The 22,006-nt window shown below is 43.7% G+C and overlaps 2 protein-coding genes across 3 annotated transcripts in view; both read left to right on the forward strand.

Moving 5' to 3' along the window:
• The window catches only part of ehmt1a (euchromatic histone-lysine N-methyltransferase 1a), a 134,286-nt gene that overhangs the window by 41,020 nt on the left and 71,260 nt on the right, over nucleotides 1-22,006 (forward strand). The gene's annotated exons all lie outside the window — the stretch shown is intronic.
• arrdc1a (arrestin domain containing 1a) overlaps nucleotides 6,929-22,006 on the forward strand; it is a 33,883-nt gene continuing 18,805 nt past the window's right edge. Inside the window, exons 1-3 of the mRNA XM_052068282.1 lie at nucleotides 6,929-7,142; nucleotides 20,082-20,192; nucleotides 20,445-20,495. Of these exons, the coding sequence (XP_051924242.1) occupies nucleotides 7,025-7,142; nucleotides 20,082-20,192; nucleotides 20,445-20,495 (280 nt within the window). The 5' untranslated portion in view covers nucleotides 6,929-7,024. The remainder of the gene's footprint in view (nucleotides 7,143-20,081; nucleotides 20,193-20,444; nucleotides 20,496-22,006) is intronic.

Below are 22,006 nucleotides of genomic sequence, written 5' to 3' on the forward strand. Positions count from 1 at the left end.
TTTTATGACGCCGTTCATTTTTTTTTTCAAATGCCTTGGCTTTGTGGATGATACATTGCTCCGAGCCGCTGTTTAATTCCCAATTTTTGCATTATGATTTTGACCGTTTTATCCACAAACTCTCTCCCGTTATCTGAAGAAATCCTATCTGGTAGACCCCATCTGCTGATAACTTCGCGGCACAGAAACTTGGCCACAGACTGAGCATCTTTCCGTGTAGTTGGACATGCCTCCGGCCATCTTGAAAACCGGTCTACGATCACCAACATATATCTTTTCCCTTCGACAGGTTGTATCATGTCGACAAAATCCACCACTAGTTCTCTCATGGGGCCATTAGGAGTCGGGATATAACCCGTGGTGGACTTAACGGTGGACCTCATGGTGAAAGCGCAAGTGGTAGCGCCTCATCCCAATCCGATTTCCCTCAGGTCATCACCATCTGAGTTTTTGATATAAGCCTCTGATACGTTGGTTCGAGCTTACCTTGAATTGCAGATGAAAAAACCCATGCCTCCCGAATTGGAGTCTTCAATTTAGTTGCCGACAGGACTGGACGTCCATCAATTTCATGCCGATACAAACCAGTCTCATCCCTGGCCACCCGGTTAGTTCTTCTCCTCCGGGATACCCTCTCTTGGTCTGAAATAAGGTTGTTAGTTTGGAAAACATACAACTTCCCATTTTTGATTCCACTTTCATCACTAAAGATCAAGTCGTCTTCTGCAGTCTCTTTAGTCATCTAGTCTGCTTTGTCATTTCCTGCTTTTATGTGGGAAAAATCCTTCTAATATGTGTCCTGCATTTAATAACTACTTCTTTTGGTTTTAGCTGAGCCTCTCTAAGTTTTCGTTTCTTTGTTTTTTCTTCACTATGTTGAATCGATGTTCCTGTGGCAGTTTTTTAAAAACTTTTTTATTGTAAACATTTGCCTCATGCTGCCGCATATCTGATGCATGCTGAATGTTTTTGTTCAATTGGGTCCAATTGCATGCTGACGTATGTCAAAATTCATCAAAATTAGTCTTTTACTTCCCTGTTGTTCACGTTCCCCTCTCTTTTCTGAAAAAGAACTACAGAAACAGAACCTTCTTTTTCAGAAACATCTAAGTAAATCAGCTAGACCAGGCTGCACAAAAGAAACCGGCATCGCTGTACCTTCTGATGTGTTCAGTCTCCCCAAAAATATAAAGGTAGTGCGCATTGTAATTTTCACATGCGATAGTTTGAAACCGCAAAAAGCCAAGCGTCAAAGGAGCCACCGCGTGGCATCCAAACAACAAATCTTAGATGATGCATTACTCTACCGAATAAGCACAACGCCATCCGTATGTCGGAAAGAGTAGATTAGGTGTTTAAGCACTTGAATAAAAATTCCAAAAGACAAAATCGAATACGTGGGGCAACCGAGTGTGGTAAAATTTAACTCCAAGGTGAGAGAATGAGAAAATTCCCTATACGATTCTGAAAGTGGTACAGTATATGGAAAAACCTTAGCTAAATTGATTACAAAAAAGGTGTACGACTGAGAATTTTTGAATATTTGAGTAGACGGCAAAAAAGTATGAGCGGCGCGGCCATGTCAGGCCTAGATACCAGTCAATGAGATGAGATCCTCTGACAGGTCTACTCTGGCTGCCACACCCTTCAGGACCTACAATAATTGAGGAGGAGGGAACATTAAACAAATTGCCTTGTGTTTCACCCAACCAGGCCATGCGATAAATTTCAATCTCTAGTTTGTCAAAAGCATTGTGCAGTGGGAAGGACCGATCAGCGGATGGTAATGTCATATGGAGGAAGTCTAAGGAGACCAAAGCCGATACTGTTGGAAGACAGAGTTCAGTGGTGGGTCATCGGCTGACTTTAGCAACAGTCAGCCTTGTATCAGCAGGCATTGGGAGCAAGTGTGGTCCAGCATGTCCAAGTTCATGACAGTCTTTCAGTGAGGCCAGCAGTGATCCCTATTGTTGGGGATTCAGGTACCCATGGAGCAGATGGGTATTGCCCATGTGGGGGTGCCGTATCCTGTCATTGTTGTTGGTTTTGCGGAGGAGGAGTCAGAGCTTGTTGATCATAGCCTGATTGATGAACAGGTGGGTGCCGGCGGTGCGGGCATTTCCTTGTCCAATGATTCACATCACCACAAATGAAACAGCCAGCTTGGCTCCCGTGACTTCCTCGTCCACGCCCACCTTCCCGTCTCAGACCTCCCCCCAGCCATGCGTCTCGGCCCTGCCTTGTGGGCAGGCCGTAATGTTGAGGTGTGGCTTGGAGCTGCGGTGTGGGTGTGATCAGCCGTGGTGGAGACTGTTGAGAGACACTGATTGACATTTGATTAGATCTCCCAAGTTTCTCTTTTTTTTTTTTTGCATGCATTACTGGAGGCTCTCTTAGCCTCTTGTACTTGTGAATTCAAAAAGTTGTTCTGTAGCTTGGATGTTTTCTCAGTCTCTTCCTCGGCTCTCATTCGAGATTGTTGCACATAATACAGGAAATGAGTTCGCCAATTCACGTCATCTGAAGTGGGGAGAGTGGGAGAGTTAGTCATCATTTTCTGCACATCAGACGGACAACCCCCCAGCACTGCTTGCCTGAACAAAGCCTGATTCACTGGATGACTATTGGGGTCCTGTCCTGTGACAGTCACCCAAGCATCCATACAATTAACCAAATAAGTCATTGGGTGTACCTCAGATAGCAATTCAAACGCCGATTGTTGTGAAGGACCCAATGTTGTTGGATAAATGGAACTCAGCGCGTCTGATTTTCTATCATTCAACCTAGTCAATTTGCAAGAGGCTATTCCCTCTAATAGGTATATAATCTCTTTGGGTAAATACTTACTCTTAAGCCAGTCTGTTGCCCACAACTGTATGTCATAGTCAATTTTGGGCAAATCCAGCAATATTTGCCTCGTCAATTCAGTCTCCTTAGTTACAAAAGTGCCATGCTTTGCAAATCGTGTTTTATTTCTTTTGCGGGCAGGGCTAGGGTGCATGATGATGGTGGTCTTTGCTCTTCCTGTTTCGACAATGTCCTTATCCTCCGTCTCCAGCTGATAACGTCCTTCCTGGTTGATTATCGGAAGTTGTGAATATACATTTCCACGGTCTTCACTCACATCATACGGTGGGGGATTCTTAACAGGGGACACATGTGAAAAAGGCATGTTTGCTTTTTCCATTAGGTTCTTAGCTTCTTCCATATTTTCCTGCACGAAAAAGGCATGTTTGCTTTTTCCATTAGGTTCTTAGCTTCTTCCGTATTTTCCTGCACTTCAGCTTTAATTTTCTCTTTTCTCTGTTGGAACTCTCGGTTCAATTTGAGTCCCTCTTCGTCAAATATTTTTAACAATCCCAATTCCCATTCTCTTTTTTCCTTCCTCTTTTCTCCTCTTTTTCCTTTTTTATGTCCTGCCTTGAATGCTGATACTAGTACACGTATAGTCTCAACTACTTCCCTGTTAAAAGTCCCTTCCACCGGCCAAGGCCTCTCGATGTCAGGCCATCTTTTATTCCATTTTTTGGATATTTCTTTAACCCCCTTAATGAGCGGGTAGTTTCTCCGCACTACCTCGATGGGGGTGGTCACCATTGGACTAGCATAGTTCCTTTCCCCCATTTTTTTTTTTGATTGCAGATAACAATATCAATTAAACAATGCACATACGATTTTGCCAACCTCAGATGGACCCCTTAAGACCGGCTGTCTCAATTGATATTCGATCCGGTGTATTCCGTCCGCGCTATTTCTGTACCCGCACTCAACTTATGTTGGAGATGACACCTTGTTTGAAAAACAATTGTTCACAAGTTTATGATGATCAGTCTGTAGTCAATCCGCTATGCAATCCCTGTTCTCAGGTTTTTTATGTAAACAGAAAATCAGAAGTATTGAGGAGAGCCCCAGAGAGCAATATCAATAATTGGTTTTTAATTTTATCATTCTGTCTTTAATTTAAATTAACAAGTCGGGCTTTTCTGCAACTCCAATTTCTCATTGCTCCCCGAGGGTCTAGGGGGCGCCAGCTGACCCTCGTATTATTTATGAGGGGCACCCTCTTTCTTGAGATGCATACATGCACATCTATATTAGTGTCGTTAGGTAGCATTCCCGTGCTTCTTGTTTCTTGTTAGACAGCTGTGGCACATTCATTCTCCTGGGTTTCAGTTACCTCAGGACCTCCACAGTTGATCATGCATTATTTTGCTCCTTCCGCATGCCGTCCCCCATCATCCTGTCACATTTTCTCGCTACCAGCAAGGTCGGCCCCAAAATGGGCACAACTCTGGCCCCACGCCCCGCCCCTACGTCACCCACACGGGGAGTGCCTAGCCTTGAAACACGGTGGGCAGGTACAGGTTGGCCAGTCCCTGTCCCGCCCCCGAAGCCAGATTCCCCTCCCCGAGCGGGCACCGCAGGCGGGCACGCGCCCCAGAGCACCGAGAAGCACAATATCCTATCCATTCCATTCGTTTCTTCTACAAGCACGCTCACTCACTCGCACTCAAGCGCACACACACTTACTCACGATTGCGCACACGCGCACACACGCGCGCTCACCTACTCACACCCATGAGTACACTCACACACACACACACACATATACAGGGATCCCACACGTCTCTGCATGCACAGACGCTCACAAACAAAGAAGACAGACACTCACAAACAAAGAAGACAGACACTCACAAACAAAGAAGACAGAGCAGGGTTCGAATCCATTCCACGTTTTGCTGTTTGCCAACTGCGGCTATGCAGTTTGTTGTTTAACAGTGCAGATATGCACTGACAAATACGCACGTCTTACTTAACTTTCGTTCCGTTTCGTTTCTAATAGCGCTTTATATTTTCCCCTTTATTTTCTGCAGAATTTAACTTAAGTGTGCACACAAAATACTTTTTTCCCCAGGTATACCAATCCTTGCATTCCAGAGGCCTCATTGCCACGTTTTCCCTTTTTCACACAGAGGGATTTTCTCTACACACACAAGCCGTCCAGCACCTATTTCCCAAACGCGGTCTGTACAGGCTCAAATTTATCAAACTTTGACAGATGTGTATGCTGTTATGACACGTCCCCATAGAGGAATCGAACCGCAAGCAGATCGTATCAGCTCAATCAATATTCAAAAACCGCCAGTCCTTCGTTTTACCTGGGGGCCTCTTACACCAGCATTTAAATTGACAAGCCTTATAACTCACATACACCTCTAATTCGATCAGTGCCCAAACGACGTGGCTTCGCGCGCATCATTCTCTTCGGCCCACATGTCTGTGGCTGGCCGTATATTTCCTCGGCCCACATTCCGTGGCTGGCCGTCTATTTCTTCGGCCCACATTCCGTGGCTGGCCGTCTATTTCTTCGGCCCACATTCCGTGGCTGGCCGTCTCTCACACTTCACGGTACGGATGCCAAGGTTGCGTTCGTTCCTATTAGCCAAACGCGGTCGACGCAACCTCCCTTTTGCGCTGGACTTTGGCAGAGGCTAGGCTCCCACCGGACATCTCCGTTTGGGTTCACCCATCTCTTGTCGCAGCATAGTTCAATCGTACCCGTGTTTCCGCCACAATCACACAGCTAAAATTTCGATCCTCCGCGGGACCACTGAAACGACTAATTTCCACGTCCACGTTTTATGGGACTTCCTACTATTTTCTTCTCGTTTATCATTCACACCAGACATGTCACGCATACAATTCCCAAAACGTTTTGTTACTGTTCCCTTTTTATTTATTGTTTTTTATTTATTTTTCCTGTTTTTATTTATTGTTTTTTATTTATTTTCCTGTTTTTATTTTACTTTTCTTTCGCTGTCTCTATTTGGGGCCACTCCCCCTTCAATAGTCGCATTATGACGGCTTTTGACTAGGAGAGACGACTTTCCCTGGAGCCCGCCGTGGCCCCATCAGATCCGTTTAACTGTCCTCCGTGCGGGGGACAACGCTCCCTCCCCCCCTTTCCAAGAGCGAGCATGCTGCGGCGACTTTGAGTGCAAGCAACTCACCTCACAACAGGTCGTCGGCTGGCCGCTGGAAGCTCGCGGAGAGAGCGGACGGGACGGTCCCCTGGAGAACACGAATCCTGTTCGTGACGCCAAAAATGTGGTATATGGTGTTTGCTGCTTCGCTGGTCTTCAAAAACACTCGGTGATCGGTGGCTGTTTCCCGGCGAATGAGCACTTCAGGGACCACGGCTGATTGGGAAAAGATTTTATTCTACCGATGTCAGAGTGGAATCGATTCTGGCTCCTGTGAGTCTCAGATATTATCAGGCCGCGCCGAAGAAACACATTCATGAGATTATATAGAGACAATATGATAATGAGAGGCAGGGAGGTACGCCTCTCATGCAAATCCAGAAACAAAGCAAGTAACATGTCATCTGACCCAGTGTGGCCGGAGGAGACCAAAGGTTATGAGGACCAACTGCAAAAACATGTCCCGTGGAGGGGGCCCCAGACTTGGTGGGGCCAGGAAACCCCTCGGGGGCTGCTAATCAACCAAGTGAAATAGGGTCCAGACTTCACACTAACTTGGTGGGGCCAGGAAACCCCTCGGGGGCTGCTAATCAACCAAGTGAAATAGGGTCCAGACTTCACACTACATTCTTTGGTTTAAGTACACGCAGAAGCTGAATTCTCCCTGACCCGCAAATATAGAATAGAATCGTGTCACTGACGCCAGGTGGACATTCTAAGGCCACCTACAGGAATAGAGAGGGAATTCCAAATTACACTTCACAACCGTTGTGTTGAATGAAAATGCAAACTACTGTGTTCCAAAATGACTACAGTAATCTGAAAGACAAGCGAGTTTTACCACAAATTGAATCCAATTGAAATGCTTACCCACCCTCTAGCGACTGTGTGTAAGTGTAGAAAGACACAATTGAAGACAGACAGTATCGGAGTCGTGACATGTGCCACCTTGAGAATGTGGTGACGCGAGCAAAGGGGCGGGTTTGGAAAGGGTTGGATCGCACAGGTGACTGTCGCAGTCTTGTTGAATCGGCACAAACATGGGCAAAATTGAGGCCTTGGAGATCACATTTGACAACAGGAAAGAACTTTACAGCCCTGGCGAGTGTATCTCGGGAACCGTGACGATCAAAGTGGGCCAAAAGCTACAATGTAAAGGTAAGAGTGACGTAAAAAGTCAATTACTCTGGTTTTTCTTGTTGTAATCTAGAGGGGGAGAGAAACAGTGGCGTCGCCAAACACGGAAGTGAAACCACAATTATCAGAAGTAGCCACAACATACCATTTTGATGCTGAGATGTCCTTTTAATATATGTGCGCTAATTTTTATGGTATTTATTTACAATCATTCTCATTAGCTATGTATTACGGACGTATTTTTTTCATGTGAATTCAGTGTGTGAATTTTCTTGTTGGCACAAAACACTACAGGTTGAATGAATAAAGACCTCTCATGATTTTGATGAATCATTTTCCCGTTGGCACAAAAACACTACAGGTTGAATGAATAAAGACCACTCGTGATTTTGATGAATCGTTTTTATAGTCATTGTCATAGACTCTATGACAATTATGAGAACAATTGGTGAGATACAAGCAAACATGATACATAGAAAAAAAATAAACGTTTCTTGATATAAACATTTTTTATTTATTTGATATGGTCTATACCATGGTGTCAAACTCAAGGCCTGGGGCCCAGATTTGGCCTGTCATATCATTTTATGTCCCATGAAAGCAAATCATGTGTATTAGCTTCCATGATCCTTGCTAAAATCTGTGCCAAAATGTCATATTGTCATGTGTAATAAATAATGTTGAGATTTTGCAATAATTTTGTCATCCTGTTAACACTCACTCAAACAATAATTGAAGAAACTATTGTAGTTGACTAATTTCAAAGCTGGTAATCCATCAATTTGTGGCATACTAGTCATTCTATATAAACATTGATTTAGTTTCACTCTCATGACTGCCCCTCCGAGGGAAGACATAACCCCAAAGTGGGCTGCGACAAACTTGAGTTTGACATCCCTGATCTATATGGATGATTTCAGCTCGTTGCTCTTAATTCAAATGCATTACTTTATCTGGGTTATCTGAAAAATAAATAAATAAATAAATGTTAGAACCATATATGTATGGAACATATTATTTCTCCTATTTATGGAGGCTTATGGGACACCCTGTATATGTACATATCGGACATGTCTATACACTATAGCCAAAACCCAGTGCGATACAGAAGCATACTTTCGACATAATAATGCCGAAATATTGCGTTTATTAAATTATGACGGAGGTGACGCAACAGCGCACAGTATGGCACCAGCTTCCCGCCGTAGTTCAGGCAGGGCTACCAGGGAAGTCACAGGACAATAAAAAAAAAGGGAAAAGCCACATCCTAGTGTCTGGTGTTCTTGAGGCGGCAGCGACGTGGAGCTCGAGACCACCATAGTTGTGACCAACCGTCACACATAGACTCTTTTTAAAAAATACAGTAATAGCAGTAAAATATGACGAAAACGATAAATCACAATTTTTGGGAGAAACAATATTTCTACATGGCACTGATGATTTGTGCTGAGGTTCATGGCTGGTGATTAGGGGCGTACAGTGGGCAAAGACAATGGGGCAAGGGCCAATTTGGGCTGCATCTTCGGGGCTCCCACCCCGACAATCCACTGATCGATGTGGAAGTATTAGGTACATGTTTGTTGCAGATCAATCATAGATTAATGCACATGTTGAAGGTGCATTGCAGGATAGAAGGGGGCATATACTCCTCCCCGCATGGAAATATTTCGGGTGATGTGCTCTGTGCTCCCAAGCCGGCGGCGTGAGTTTGCCGCAAGTGTAATTGCACGAGTTACACATATCTGTCGCCGATAGTGAATGAATGAAAATTCACTTGTGTTTGAAATGAACACTCCACCCTGTCAACATTTTGCTAGTCCGTCATTTGTCAGAGGCCTGGACACTCGTCCGTAATCATCAGTCCGTCATTATTTCAAGCCGTACCAAACTGTAATAGACAGCCCATCATCATTATTTTAACCGTCTTTCCGTAGTCGCAAAATTACACTTTGTGACCGCTAAAATGATGTTTTTCACTGCTAACATGACAGTCTCTGACTTCTGTTGTAGGATCGGCAGATCTTTTTCTCCTCCTACGACTACTCACATGCATTCGCAGTACAAACGTGTATCAATTACAGTAAAGTATTGTGAAAACTCAAGCAAAGATGTTGCATAGTATTAACAATCAAGATTTACAATCATCCCTTTGCCGCAAACATTCAGAAAATAAATAAATATCACATGTCATGTGTATCTTGGAACCAGTCCATCCATCCATTTTCTAATCCTCTTATTCTAATGAGAGTCGCGGGCGTGCTGGAGCCTATCCCAGCTGTCTTCGGGTAGAAAGTGGGGTACACCAGCCAATCACAGGGCACACAGAGACGAACAACCATCCACGCTCAGACTCACACCTAGGGACGATTTAGAGTGTTCCATTAGCCTGCCATGCATGTTTTTTTGAAATGTGAGAATAAACCAGAGTACCCGGAGAAAACCCACTCAGACACCGGAGAACGTGCATACTCCACACAGGAAGGTCGGAGCCAGAACAGAAAACCACAACCGTAAAGGTTTATATGCAAATAAATACACATACATAAAATGTTACACTCAAACAAATATTGTACAGTTGTGTTGTCATGGCAAAGTGAAGTGATGTCATCTTTACTAAAATCAGCTGGTTCCATTTCCTTGGCCATTCACTGCAGGCCACTCGTCTATGCAGAGATCCAATGAAAACGGGAGCCCCCTCTATCACCTATATATAGTCAACGGAGTCCTGTAAGATCCCCCGAGACCAAACACAGATAAAGGCAGGTGTCTTTCCGTCAGACATCAGCGAAATGGGTGTCCGTCAGTGACGGACTGATAGGTCCGACGGTATTTGACCAGGTTAGTGATGATTACACTGACGGACGAAAAACCACTTCTGTCAGTGATTAGTCTGTCATAAAAAAAAAAAAAACAATAAAAATGTAATCACTTGTCAGTGACTGGCTGACAAAGCTTCCGTCAGTCCTGACAGAATGCCCATCTCTGGTCGTGGACACAGCAAACGCACAGTTGTAACACACACTGGGGCATGGGCCTACTTCAGCGCCTGTGGACAACCTTGGGTTATGGTATTTGTTCAAGAACACCAGAGCTGTCTGTCCAGATTATGCTGGAGGTGGATGGCCTTAGACCGGGATCCCTATCGTGGCAGGAGACGATTTTAGCAAGTTGGGCATGGCTACCAAACATTGGTTACAAAATACTTCACATCCACATTTATTTGTTTATTTTAAATTTGGCCAAAAGAAAAGTTATTTCCAGCGGGTGAGAGAGAGCACTTAGGTATTGCAATTTTTTTCTTGTGTAAAAAAATGCTGAAAAAAATTTAGGCCTACAGAGAATTATTGTTTTCAGTTTTGAGATGATTTTATTATAGTTTAGATCAGTGGTTCTTAACCTTGTTAGAGTTTATATGCACATTCACTTAACCCTTCAAGAGAAACATTTTTTTTGGTTTGTTTTTTTAACATATTCAAGACAAAAAAAAAACACATTAAAAACAGAAAAAAGTAAACACAATTAGTATAAATATAAAGTATACGTAGGCTGCCCGGTAGTCCAGTGGTTAGCACGTCGACTTCACAGTGCAGAGCTACCGGGTTCAATTCCAGCTCCGGCCTCCCTGTCTGGAGTTTGCATGTTCTCCCCGGGCCTGGGTGGGTTTTCTCCGGGTACTCCGGTTTCCTCCCACATGGCAGGCTGATTGAACACTCCAAATTCAACCGGTTCAGGGTGTCCCCCGCCTACTGCCCGAAGACAGCGGGGATAGGCTCCAGCACCCCAGCGACCCTAGTGAGGATTAAGCGGTTCGGAAAATGAATAAATGAATGAATAAAGTACCGGTATACGTTTTTTTTTAACTGTGCACAGAATGAACCAGACAGTGATGGCAAAAGTGTGCATGTCATGACTAATTGACATGTTGAGTTGGGTGTGTCTTAGCCTCCATGGCAGAGGCTCTGTCGAACCCCTGAGACTGATTCACCAAACCCCTCGGGTTTGATCGAACCCTGGTTAAGAACCACTGGTCTAGATGGACAGTGGGGTTGACGGTCACCCTCAACATTTTTTCATGCCACTTTTTTTTTCTTTTCCTTAAAGTGTCTATTTTCAGAATCTACCAAGTAACGAGCTCAAATCATGCCTGAATGCCTTAATTTTTAACTCTTTACTGCACCTAACCCAAATCCAAAAAATTTAAATATGATGTGGATGGGTTGGATAACCTTTAATGAAATCTTACAGAAATAAATTAACAGGTGGTCAAGTTATAAAGTCTTACCAGTCTGTCATACGTCAGCAGGGCGGTCACTCGTCTGTTATTGTCAGTCCGTCTTTCGATCATGTTATTTTTAACCGCCTCATCAGTAACTTTCACCGGTGCATCTATTGTCAGTCTGTTCCCCTAACCCACCCTCACAAAGTAGTACAACACTGTTAAAAATAATTCATTAAAATCACTTTCCAAACTGCACGATGATAAGCTGCAATGCTTCTGTGAGAATGTCCCATAGAAATAAAATACAAAAACGGAACTTTTTGGCAAGACCCATCAGTTCTGTTCATGGATGCAAAAAAACCCAAATAACAAACAAAAAAAAGCATACCAAAAGGAGAAGAGAGCACTGTCCCCCACTGTGAAACACAGAGGAGCCTCTGTTATGTTGTGGGGCTGCTTTGCTACATCTGGCACAGGGTGTCTTTAATCTGTGCAGGGTAGAATTAAATCTCAAGATCATCAAGATATTCTAAAGAGAAATGTGCTGGCCAGTTTCAGAAAGCTTGGTCTCGGTCGCAGTAAATGGGTCTTGCAACAGGATACTGACCCAAAACACAACTAAAAACACCCAAGAATGGCTAAGAGCAAAACATTGGACTCTCGTGAAGTGTCCTTCTATGAGCCTTGATCCATATCCTATTGATAATCTGTGGAGGGATCTCAAACATGCCACCTGAAGAAAACAGCCTTTAACCTAGTTCAACTGGAGCAGTTTGCTCATGAACAGCAGGCAATAATTATAACTGCAAAGACGGGGGTCTCATTTTTTGTCGCGGGAATTTTGGGAAACTTTATAAATGTTTAATCCCCTCAACATATTACTTACACAGCACACAACAAATTGATGAATAACTAGTTTTAAAATCAGAAGTGAAGAATAATGACTGTTATTGTGGATTACATATGACAATTTGAAGTTTTGGTTCAGACTTTAGCAAGCATCATGGAATTAAAAATGCCTGATTTACTTTCACGGGCCACATAAAATGATATGGTGGGCCAGATCTGGCCACCGGGCCTTGACTATGACACCTGTGTGCAAAGAGGTGCTGAAGTTTCATTAAAAATTTCAATACTTGTTTGATTGCGGTGATTGCCTTGAACGCTTATGGAACAAAATATTAAGTTAAAGGTACAATTGTTTTTTGCCAAGGCCTGTTTCATGATACTTCTGTTGAACCACAATTCAAAAGTCATTTCATTAAATGTTTCTTTTATAATGCTATTTACTTGTTTTACTATTTTTCTTTAATGGAAGGGGTACCATCAGTTTTGTGATATAAAGAAATAAGACAAATATAAATCATTACAAAGCATTTTTCACCATTAATATGAGTCTGTGACCATGGTTTAAAGTTTGACATATATTGTATACAGTTTGTAATTTTATGCCATAAATGAAATTATGAAGTGCTTAAATAATAGAAAACAAGCGGATCTGAATCAGATGTTATGCATATAAGCTTCTCATTATTCATCTACCTACTCGCTCAACTCAAACTTGTGTCAGACTGTTTTGCGACAGCCAATTGGCGCTAAGATTATAAAAGAGTGGGGAAACAAAACTAAACTATAGTTGCTATCTGTGCCACTCAGACCTTTATGATAACTCCTGCCACCATTATTGGGACACTACGGGAAAATGGCAGGCCAGGAGAATGGTTAGTGAGATAGTTGGTGTATCTGGAAAGTGGTTGTTTCCAGCTCTCTGTTGTGATTTACTGTGAAGTTAGCCACACATTATACATACTCAGTTCTCTGTCTTATGCTCTATTGAAAAATAAAAAATGGAGATAGCTAGCAAGGCATCCTAGAGCCTTTAGCATTAGCAGGCAGCAAGAACTCTTCAGAAATGGAATTGATGGAAGATGGTAAGATATACTGTACTGTTCTACCAATCAGAACAAAGCTGTTTTTCATGTAAATTCAGAACAACGATGCAAGCAGAGCAAAGATTGATTACATATCCCATGTTATTTTGCAACGGCACGGTAGTTGACTGATTAGCACGCCAGCCTCGGAATGCAGAGGTGCAGGGTTCGATTCTGGTTCTGGCCTTCCTGTGAGGAGTTTGCATGTTCTCCTCGTGCCTGTGTGGGTTTTCTCTGGGTACTCCAGTTTCCTCCCACATTCCAAAACCTGCTTGGCAGGTTAATGGAACACACATTAACACACGTTACATTGATAATGGATTGATGGAATGTTGTGGCATGGGATATTTACACTGAAAGCAAAACCGCAGATGGAAGACTTCCTTGCTTTTGAATCAAAGAATAGTCAATGACAAAGACTTGGGCAATCAGCTCTCAAGTATGATCAAAAGAACACAGTTCCTGACCTAAAGAGTAATGGCCTTGGGGGGATTTGGTGGATTGATGAAGGGTAAGATTGTTCTTTTTGGGTCTAATGTTGGAGAAAATTTGTCAGTCAATCCCCCAAACGCTGATTACGTTGAACATATTATGACAGTAATGCATGGTGTTTACAAGCGTTATCATATACTGTAGGAATGAATGTTTCTCTTGCTTTGGTGTTGGACCTATTTACAGACATCAAAATGCAAGAAGAGATCATGGTGCATTATACTAAAGAGAACATCCCCTTAAAATGGGTGTTTCAACAAGACAATGATCTTGAACACAACAGTTAACGAACAGGATCTTGCTGCCAGACCAACCGGCTCTTAATCTGATTGAAAACTTGTCAAATAATCATGGTCTCACATACCCATTCACTTGTGCGTCAAGTTGGTTGACTCCACACAACACATACCATATGTGAAGCAGTTCTCAGAAGCAGCAGTTAAATATTAGTTTAGGGATTCGCAGCAATGTGAAACTCTAGAGAGGTGAGGCAGTTTCTACTGTCTTCTGCAGATGCAATCTTATTAAACAGCCCTAATGTATTTTTTTTCAGTATTATCTGTAATTTGATTGGTTTAAAAAATATGTAATGTGTGACCAATGCACAGAAATAATTATTTTAAGGATTTTGAGCTTTTCTCACATTTTAAAAAGTAAACATTGGTGCCGTGTGATACGAGTGACCCTACTTTAAAGATTTTTTGAGCTACATGCCGTGATGATCTAATTTCCCACACCGGATATTTCCCACACACTATTTATCTAATCTGAGGCACGGCATCAGGATGTTGTTTCTCTCCTGGGGCCAAGGGAGAGCTTGACCGATATTGGGGTTTTGAAAAATAACTTTTTCCGGACCTCATTTAAAGACGTTCTCGATTATTTCTCGAACGTTCCTCCCTGCCCGCCCTATAATAATAATAATAATAATAATACATCACATTTGTAAGCGCCTTTCACAACACTCAAGGACACTGTACAGCCAAGACCAATAGTAAAACACAGATAAAATAATAAATAAATAAATAAAGATTTAAGGCGGGTAGGCAAGTCTGAATAGGTGGGTTTTGAGCTGGGTTTTGAATAAGGAAAGGGAGTCAATATTACGAATGTTGGGAGGAAGTGAGTTCCAGAGTTTGGGGGCAGAGCGACTGAAGGCTCTGCACCCCATTGTACTGAGACGGGCAGAGAGTAGAAAAAGGTGGAGGGAGGATGAGGACCTGAGTGAGCGAGAGGGAATGGAGATTTGAAGAAGATCTGACAGATAGGGGGGCGCAAGGTTATGGATGGCTTTGAATGTATAGAGAAGTATTTTGAAGTTGATTCTAAGTTTGACAGGAAGCCAGTGGAGCTGACGGAGGATGGGGGTGATATGATGGAAGGAGGGGGTTCTCGTGATGATCCGGGCTGCTGAATTCTGAACAAGTTGAAGTTTATGGAGGAATTTTTGATGGACACCGAAGAGGAGTGAGTTGCAGTAGTCAATACGGGAAGTGACGAGACTGTGAACGAGGATAGCGGTGGTGTGCGGAGTGAGTGAGGGACGGAGGCGGTTTATATTGCGAAGGTGGAAATGAGCGGACCGGGTAATGTTATTGATGTGGGAGTGAAAGGATAGTGAACTGTCAAGGATGACACTCAGACTCTTCACCTGGGGGGAAGGAGATATAGTGGCATTATCAATTGTGAGGGAGAAACTGTCGGCTTTGTTTAGAGTGGATTTGGTACCGACGAGTAGGAGTTCAGTTTTATTGCTGTTTAGCTTGAGGAAATTGTGGGTGAACCAAGATTTGATTTCTGAGAGACAGTGAGAGAGGGACGAGGGTGGGAGAGAAGCGTCGGGTTTGCTGGAGAGATAGAGCTGGGTGTCATCCGCAAAGCAGTGAAAGTGTAAGCCAAATTTGCGGAAAATGTTTCCGAGTGGAAGGAGGTAGACAATGAAGAGGAGCGGACCGAGGACAGAACCCTGGGGAACACCAGAAGAAACAGGGAGGGATTGTGAAGTAAAAGAATCAAGTTGAATGAACTGAGAGCGGCCAGTGAGATATGAGTGGAACCAATGTAGAGGGGTGTTGGTGATGCCTATGGTAGAGAGTCTATTGAGGAGGATGGGGTGAGAGATTGTGTCGAAGGCTGCACTCAGGTCAAGGAGGATGAGGATGGAGATAAGGCCAGAGTCTGCTGCCATGAGAAGATCGTTTGTGATTTTTAGGAGGGCTGTTTCAGTACTGTGACGGGGACGGAAGCCGGACTGGAATTGTTCATAAAGACTATTGTCGGTGAGGTGGGAGTGGAGCTGAGAGGCGACAGTTTTATCCAGAATTTTCGAGATGGAGGGAAGATGGGAAATGGGGCGTAGGTTATTGAAGTCATTGGGATCTGAACCAGTTTTTTCAGGATTGGGGTGACAGCTGCAGTTTTGAAGAGCACAGGAACAATTCCAGTCGACAGAGAGGAATGGATAATGGCTGAGATGAAGGGAAGCAGAGAGGGTAGGCAGGATTTGACCAGAACTGTGGGGAGGGGATCAAGCTGAAAGGAGGAAGTCTTGGATTTAATGATGAGGTCTGAAATTAATGAGAGACGGGGGAGTTCAAAAGAAGAGAACAGTTTGCAAGGGGTGAGAGGATCAGATGAGGGGAAAGGTACAGAGGAGCCCAGATGCTGGTGGATTCTGTTGATTTTTTCATTGAAAAAGAGGAGAAGTGCGTTGCAGGTGTCACGAGAGTAAAAGTGAGGTGGTAGGGAGTCAGGAGGTTGAGTGATTCTGTTCCAAAGGGAAAAGAGAGTCTTAGTATTTCCAGCATTGGAGCAGATGAGTCCGGAGTAGTAATGTGATTTTGCTTGAGAGATGGAATCCTTGTAGAGGGATAGCTGAGCTGCATCGATGTCCTTGTGAGCAGTGAGGCCGGTTTTCCTATAAAGTTTCTCAAGCTGCCGGGTTTGGGATTTCAAGGAACGTAGATGAGGGGTGAACCAATGGGCAAACCGAGTAAAAAGGACAGAGCGGGACTTGACAGGGGCGAGCGTATTGAGGATGCTGGTGAGACCAGAGTTACATTGGAAAACCAAATCATCAGGAGTGGAGTCAATGTCCGGAGTCAGGGTGGTCAGCAATGCAGTGAGAGAGTCAATGTTAATGTCTTTAATATTACGGTAAACAATGGTCCGGGGTGATTTGGCAGTTGAGAGCTGGAGTGTAATGTTGAATAAGATAAAGAAGTGGTCCGTTATTGGAAGTTCATCAGCAGTACAGTTGGAGGGGGAAATACCAGAGCAGCAGTTCAGATCCAGGGTGTGACCTTTGATGTGTGTGGGAAAATCTACAAATTGATCAAAACCAAGACTGTTAATTGAAGAAGTGAAGTCAATGGTGAGAGGAAGAGCAGTGTTGTCCATATGTATATTAAAATTTCCCAGGATTATTACATTTGGTGACAGAGAGAAGAGATGGGTGAGGACAGTAGACACTTCATTTAAAAAGTCGCGGTGGGGTTTGGGGGAGCGGTACACTGTGGCAATAATCGTGGGGATGGGTCCGGATATTTGACAGGCAAGGCATTCAAAGGAGGAAAGTGGCGGGAGAGAAACCGAAAGTACTTTCCACTTCTCGCGGTATACTATCGCGAGACCTCCTCCGCGACCAGAATCGCGGGGCTTGGAAATGTAAACAAATCCCAGGGGAGTGGAATCGTTCAACTGTGAGAAGTCCCCGGGAGTTTGCCAGGTTTCATTCAAGCAAAGAATGTCAAGCTTACGGTCCGTGAGGATATCTTGAATGAGATTACCCTTCCCAGTAAGCGAAGGGATGTTAAGTAGCCCGAAGTTGACGGCGGCAGTCTCGCTGCTGCGGAGGCCGTTAGCCGACCTAGCCAAGCCGGCTAACGCACAATGGTCGATGGATCGGCCGGCGTTTCTGGATGGCCGACGGGAGGAAGACCAGAAGGAGATGATGGTGTTGGATCGGTTGAGGCAGAAGCCCCGACGAGACCCACGATGAATATATTTCCGGGAAGGAAAGCGAACGATGTCCGGGAGCCGGTGTAGAGCAGGAGGAGGGCCCAGCCATTGGAAGCGCAGCCGAAGGAGCTCGGCCAACGAGTACTGCAGCAGACCCTTGACAGGTCGATGGAGGAGCGACAGGTTGACAGGTAGGACGCTGAGACGCCGGGACGAAACAGTCGAAGATAGTTGAGAGTGCGAGGCAGGCGTGAATGGGGGCTGGGTGGAATGACTGTGAGATGATGATCGTGATTCCATGCGAAACAGTAAAACAATCGAGCGTAAAAACACAGTAAAACACAAAAGTTTGTGGGAGAGCAGTGGCAGCCAAAACGCGCCAGCGTTCACTCTACCCGGAAGTCCCAGAATGCAACGATAAGGCCTCACTGCCATTGCCATGTGAGCATTTACTTCTCCCAGCAGAATGGGAGAGTCTTCAGCGGACGCTCTCTCCAGCACTTTGTCTGAGGACTCTTAAAAAGGGTCCGTTCTTTGAGCTGGTGTTCTTTACATAAGCACACAAATGCTTGTGGACATTCAGCCAGGTCATTTCTTTCTCAAGGTGAATGAGAGGGAAAAGAGTGACAGACACAACAATCTTCTGATTCCATATTTATCAGGTCTGTCTGAGAAACTCACAAGGATTTTTAACATTGAAACACAAGACCTAACGGTACAGTTCAAACCTAGTAACAACCCTAAGACAAAGGACTGGCTCACCCCAAGGACAATACACCCCATACTCAGAAAAGCATCCTGGTGTATGCAGTCAAGTGCAGGGGGGAATACACAGATATATACAGTAATGGGGAAACCAAACAACCATTGAGCAGGCGCATGGGACAACAGACGGGCTAACTCTTCAGGGTCAAGACTCAGCTCTCCACCTGCACCTCAAAAAGAAGCACCATTGTTTTGAGAACAAAAATGTATTTACATTTTACTTGAGATAGAAGACTGATGGTTTGAAAGCAGCCATCTCCGCGCAAAAGTGGTGTAGAGTCCATCTTTCAGAAAGAGGAGGTCGCTTTTGACACCACCTATCGACCCACATACTATGCCGTCCTTTCATCCATTCCTAAGAGACTTAATGATTTTGCCTCCAACAAACAACAAAAACACCATTCCCCTTGACTGCAGAGGTAGCTCCACTCCACTTTTTTACAACGGAACAGAATATTAACTCATTCAGTCCCAGCCAATTCTGGACCAAGTCCGAACAGACGTTTAAAAACGTCTTTGGTAGTGAATGAGTTAATGCGGGAGTTTCCACCCAACACCACCAACTGCCAAAATCCCCTCCTTCGGCCACAACCGAAGAACACTTTGCGCCTTATCCATTTGGCCCCTCCCACATGTGGTGAGCCCATTGGAAGGGGGATCTTTATTACTGCTTCGGATTGTGCCTGGCTCGGTCTCATTGGCGGCCACCAGGTGCTTGTCATTGAGCCCCATCTCTATGCCTTGCTCCAGAGTGAGGCCCTGGCGACCCATGTTGGGGCGAAGGAAACTGAGTTCCATATTCTGTAAACCAATTTCATTGGACTTGGGTTTCTACAAATGTTGCATCTAAGGGGGGGCTCAAGGAAAATGAACTTTAATGAAACCAGTACATGTATGTATATATATGTGTGTGTGTGTGTGTGTGTGTGTGTGTGTGTGTGTGTGTGTGTGTGTGTGTGTGTGTGTGTGTGTGTGTGTGTGTGTGTGTGCGTGCGCGTGTGCGTGTGCGTGTGTGTGGAGAGAGAGAGACAGACCCATTCCATGTACTTGGAGGTGTTTTATCATATGTGAATCGCAACCTCCTTTTCATGACACACACTTCCTGCTAGATCTTCTTCGGTCGTGTCTGGCGAGGTGTGCATTGTTGCTCGTCGAATGCATACATTTCTTATTGCTCCTTTGTTCGTATTTGGAAGCTTTCGCATGGCGAACTACACATCGGTATTTCGTACGAACATTTTAAAATCCCAACGAGTCAGGGAGAACCGTAATTCCATTTGTTTCTCGATTCCCAACCTATTACATAGCATCAGCCATTTTGCTTTTTTTCCCTCTTGTTTTACTTTAGATTTTACTAGAAGTTGTTGTAAGATTTGTGGATATAATACATAACAATTCATCTCATTGAATTTTGTGTGACCAATGTCTTTGGGATAAGGTCATGCTGGTCTATCTTTTATCAGCATTGTTGACAATTCGTCTTTTTCTTAATGCTCACTCTGATTGCATTGTTTGTCATGGGTTTAGCCACTCTATTCTCTAATGTGATGTATCCAGTACAGTCACACCAATATTGCAATCTGTCATTTTCAGCTATTAAGGTGAACTGCAATGGTTTCTGTGGCATAACCAACAAAGTAAATGAAACAACATGGACAGCGGAGGAACAGTACTTCAACAATACCGTGTCTGTTTCAGACAAAGGTTGGTCACCCGCCCCATCCCCACCTTAAACAACATTTATTTATAGTTTAAGTAGATGACATTTGTGGGTAAATCAGTCCACAGGATTGAACAAAAAGAAATAAAATAGGTAATGAAATGCTATGTAAAAATGAAGATTTAAATCTATATAATTGCGGTCCATAGTTTTCCTAATCTCCGGACACAGAAGCAACCTATTAACATTGAGTTTTTGTTTTGATGCTGTTTCCTATTTCCTTCTGTTTCATACAGGAACTCTGAAACAAGGACATCACACTTTTCCCTTCAAGTTTCTTATTCCAGGTCAGAGCCGCAACTTGTCTCTATAAACTGTCTGCCACTAATGTTGGTTCTTGTGGTCTCCCTAATACGTTTTTCGATCAACCCTCCAATCCCTTGACAAAATCGAATGGATTTTAGAACCACTGAAGGCTATATCTTACTGAATGGCAAAAATTTGCAAGTGTGTTGACCCCTAGCGAATGTTGTTGTTTTGTTTTGTTGTTTTTTACGGCCTTCGGCCACTGTTCTTGCTGAGGAGCTGTCTGAACTGTTTTGTAGTGCATGGTTTTCAAAGCATTTAAATGCATAACATTTATTTCAATAGTGTTTGCTCCTTATCAATATAGCTTGTTATAAGATAAACTTGATTTGTCCCACACTGGGGAAGTTTGCAATCGACAACAGCAAAATTGGGAACCCCCCCAAAGTATTTCATTGCACAAAATAAATGTTTCAGAAAAGAACCGTACACAGTTCAATATAAATGCAATATAAAATATAGCATTAGCAATATATTTGTAGAATAAATATAATAAATTAGCAATAGCATAGAAATCACAGCATAAGGTGGCTGTGCTATTTACAATGGTTACAGGTTTTCACATACCTGTATGTTTATTCAGCAGCCTGACAGCAGTCAGTAGGAATGAGCGGTGGTACCTCTCCTTCTTGCAGCGCGGGAGTAGCAGTTTCTGGCTGTTTTATACAATACAACAGCTCCACACATGTTTGGAAACTACTGTTATAGTGGCCATGTCTACCTCATATCGATCGTGCATCTTATATGCTGATGGGGACAATGAAGGGAGTAAACTAACAGAACATATACATCATCTAAACGAAATATCTAAAAGAGGCTGCAGTGAAAGCCTGGAAAAGCATCACCGAGACAAGTGCAATAATGTTTGGGGGCGTTAATGGCTCACAGAATTGATGCAAGCAATTAAAAAAAAAACTCTCATCCACTTCAGTCTATTTTAAACCTGATGTTCCAAAAGCATGCCTTCCTAACATGTTGTGTTGTTTCCAATCTTCTGAATTGTGTGTCTGATCCAGCTGTACTTGGAAATGTAAATGGAACTATTTCTTGTCTCATGTTCATCTTTTGGCGTCAAACACAATTTGGGATGCAGCGATACCAGTATCTCTGCTGATATTCTGAGTCTTCACAGTACTCAGCATGCATAAAAATGTTCAGATCCTCCACATGATGCCATCTGAGCAGCCTGACATATACACTCCTGTACTCTCCGAGTAAGAACCATGTCGCTTTGATTAGTTATACATCAGGTAAATAAGGATAACCAAACTTTTAGGCCATTGGAAAGGATGCTCTCAAAAAATAAATAACCACACTGGGGTGGCAACCGCCATCTGGCAATAACAGAATATCGCGATCCGCATGAGGAGGCAGCTAGGCAGCAACCAATATGCTGTGGCGCTGTGGCCCAGTACATGGAGCAAGAGATGGTAAGCGACTCCCTGCTAAAAAGAAACAGCATAGACCAACATGGTTTTGTGCTGGTCTTGCT

This window comes from Hippocampus zosterae, chromosome 6 (genome assembly GCF_025434085.1).
Source record: "Hippocampus zosterae strain Florida chromosome 6, ASM2543408v3, whole genome shotgun sequence".
NCBI lineage: Eukaryota > Metazoa > Chordata > Actinopteri > Syngnathiformes > Syngnathidae > Hippocampus > Hippocampus zosterae.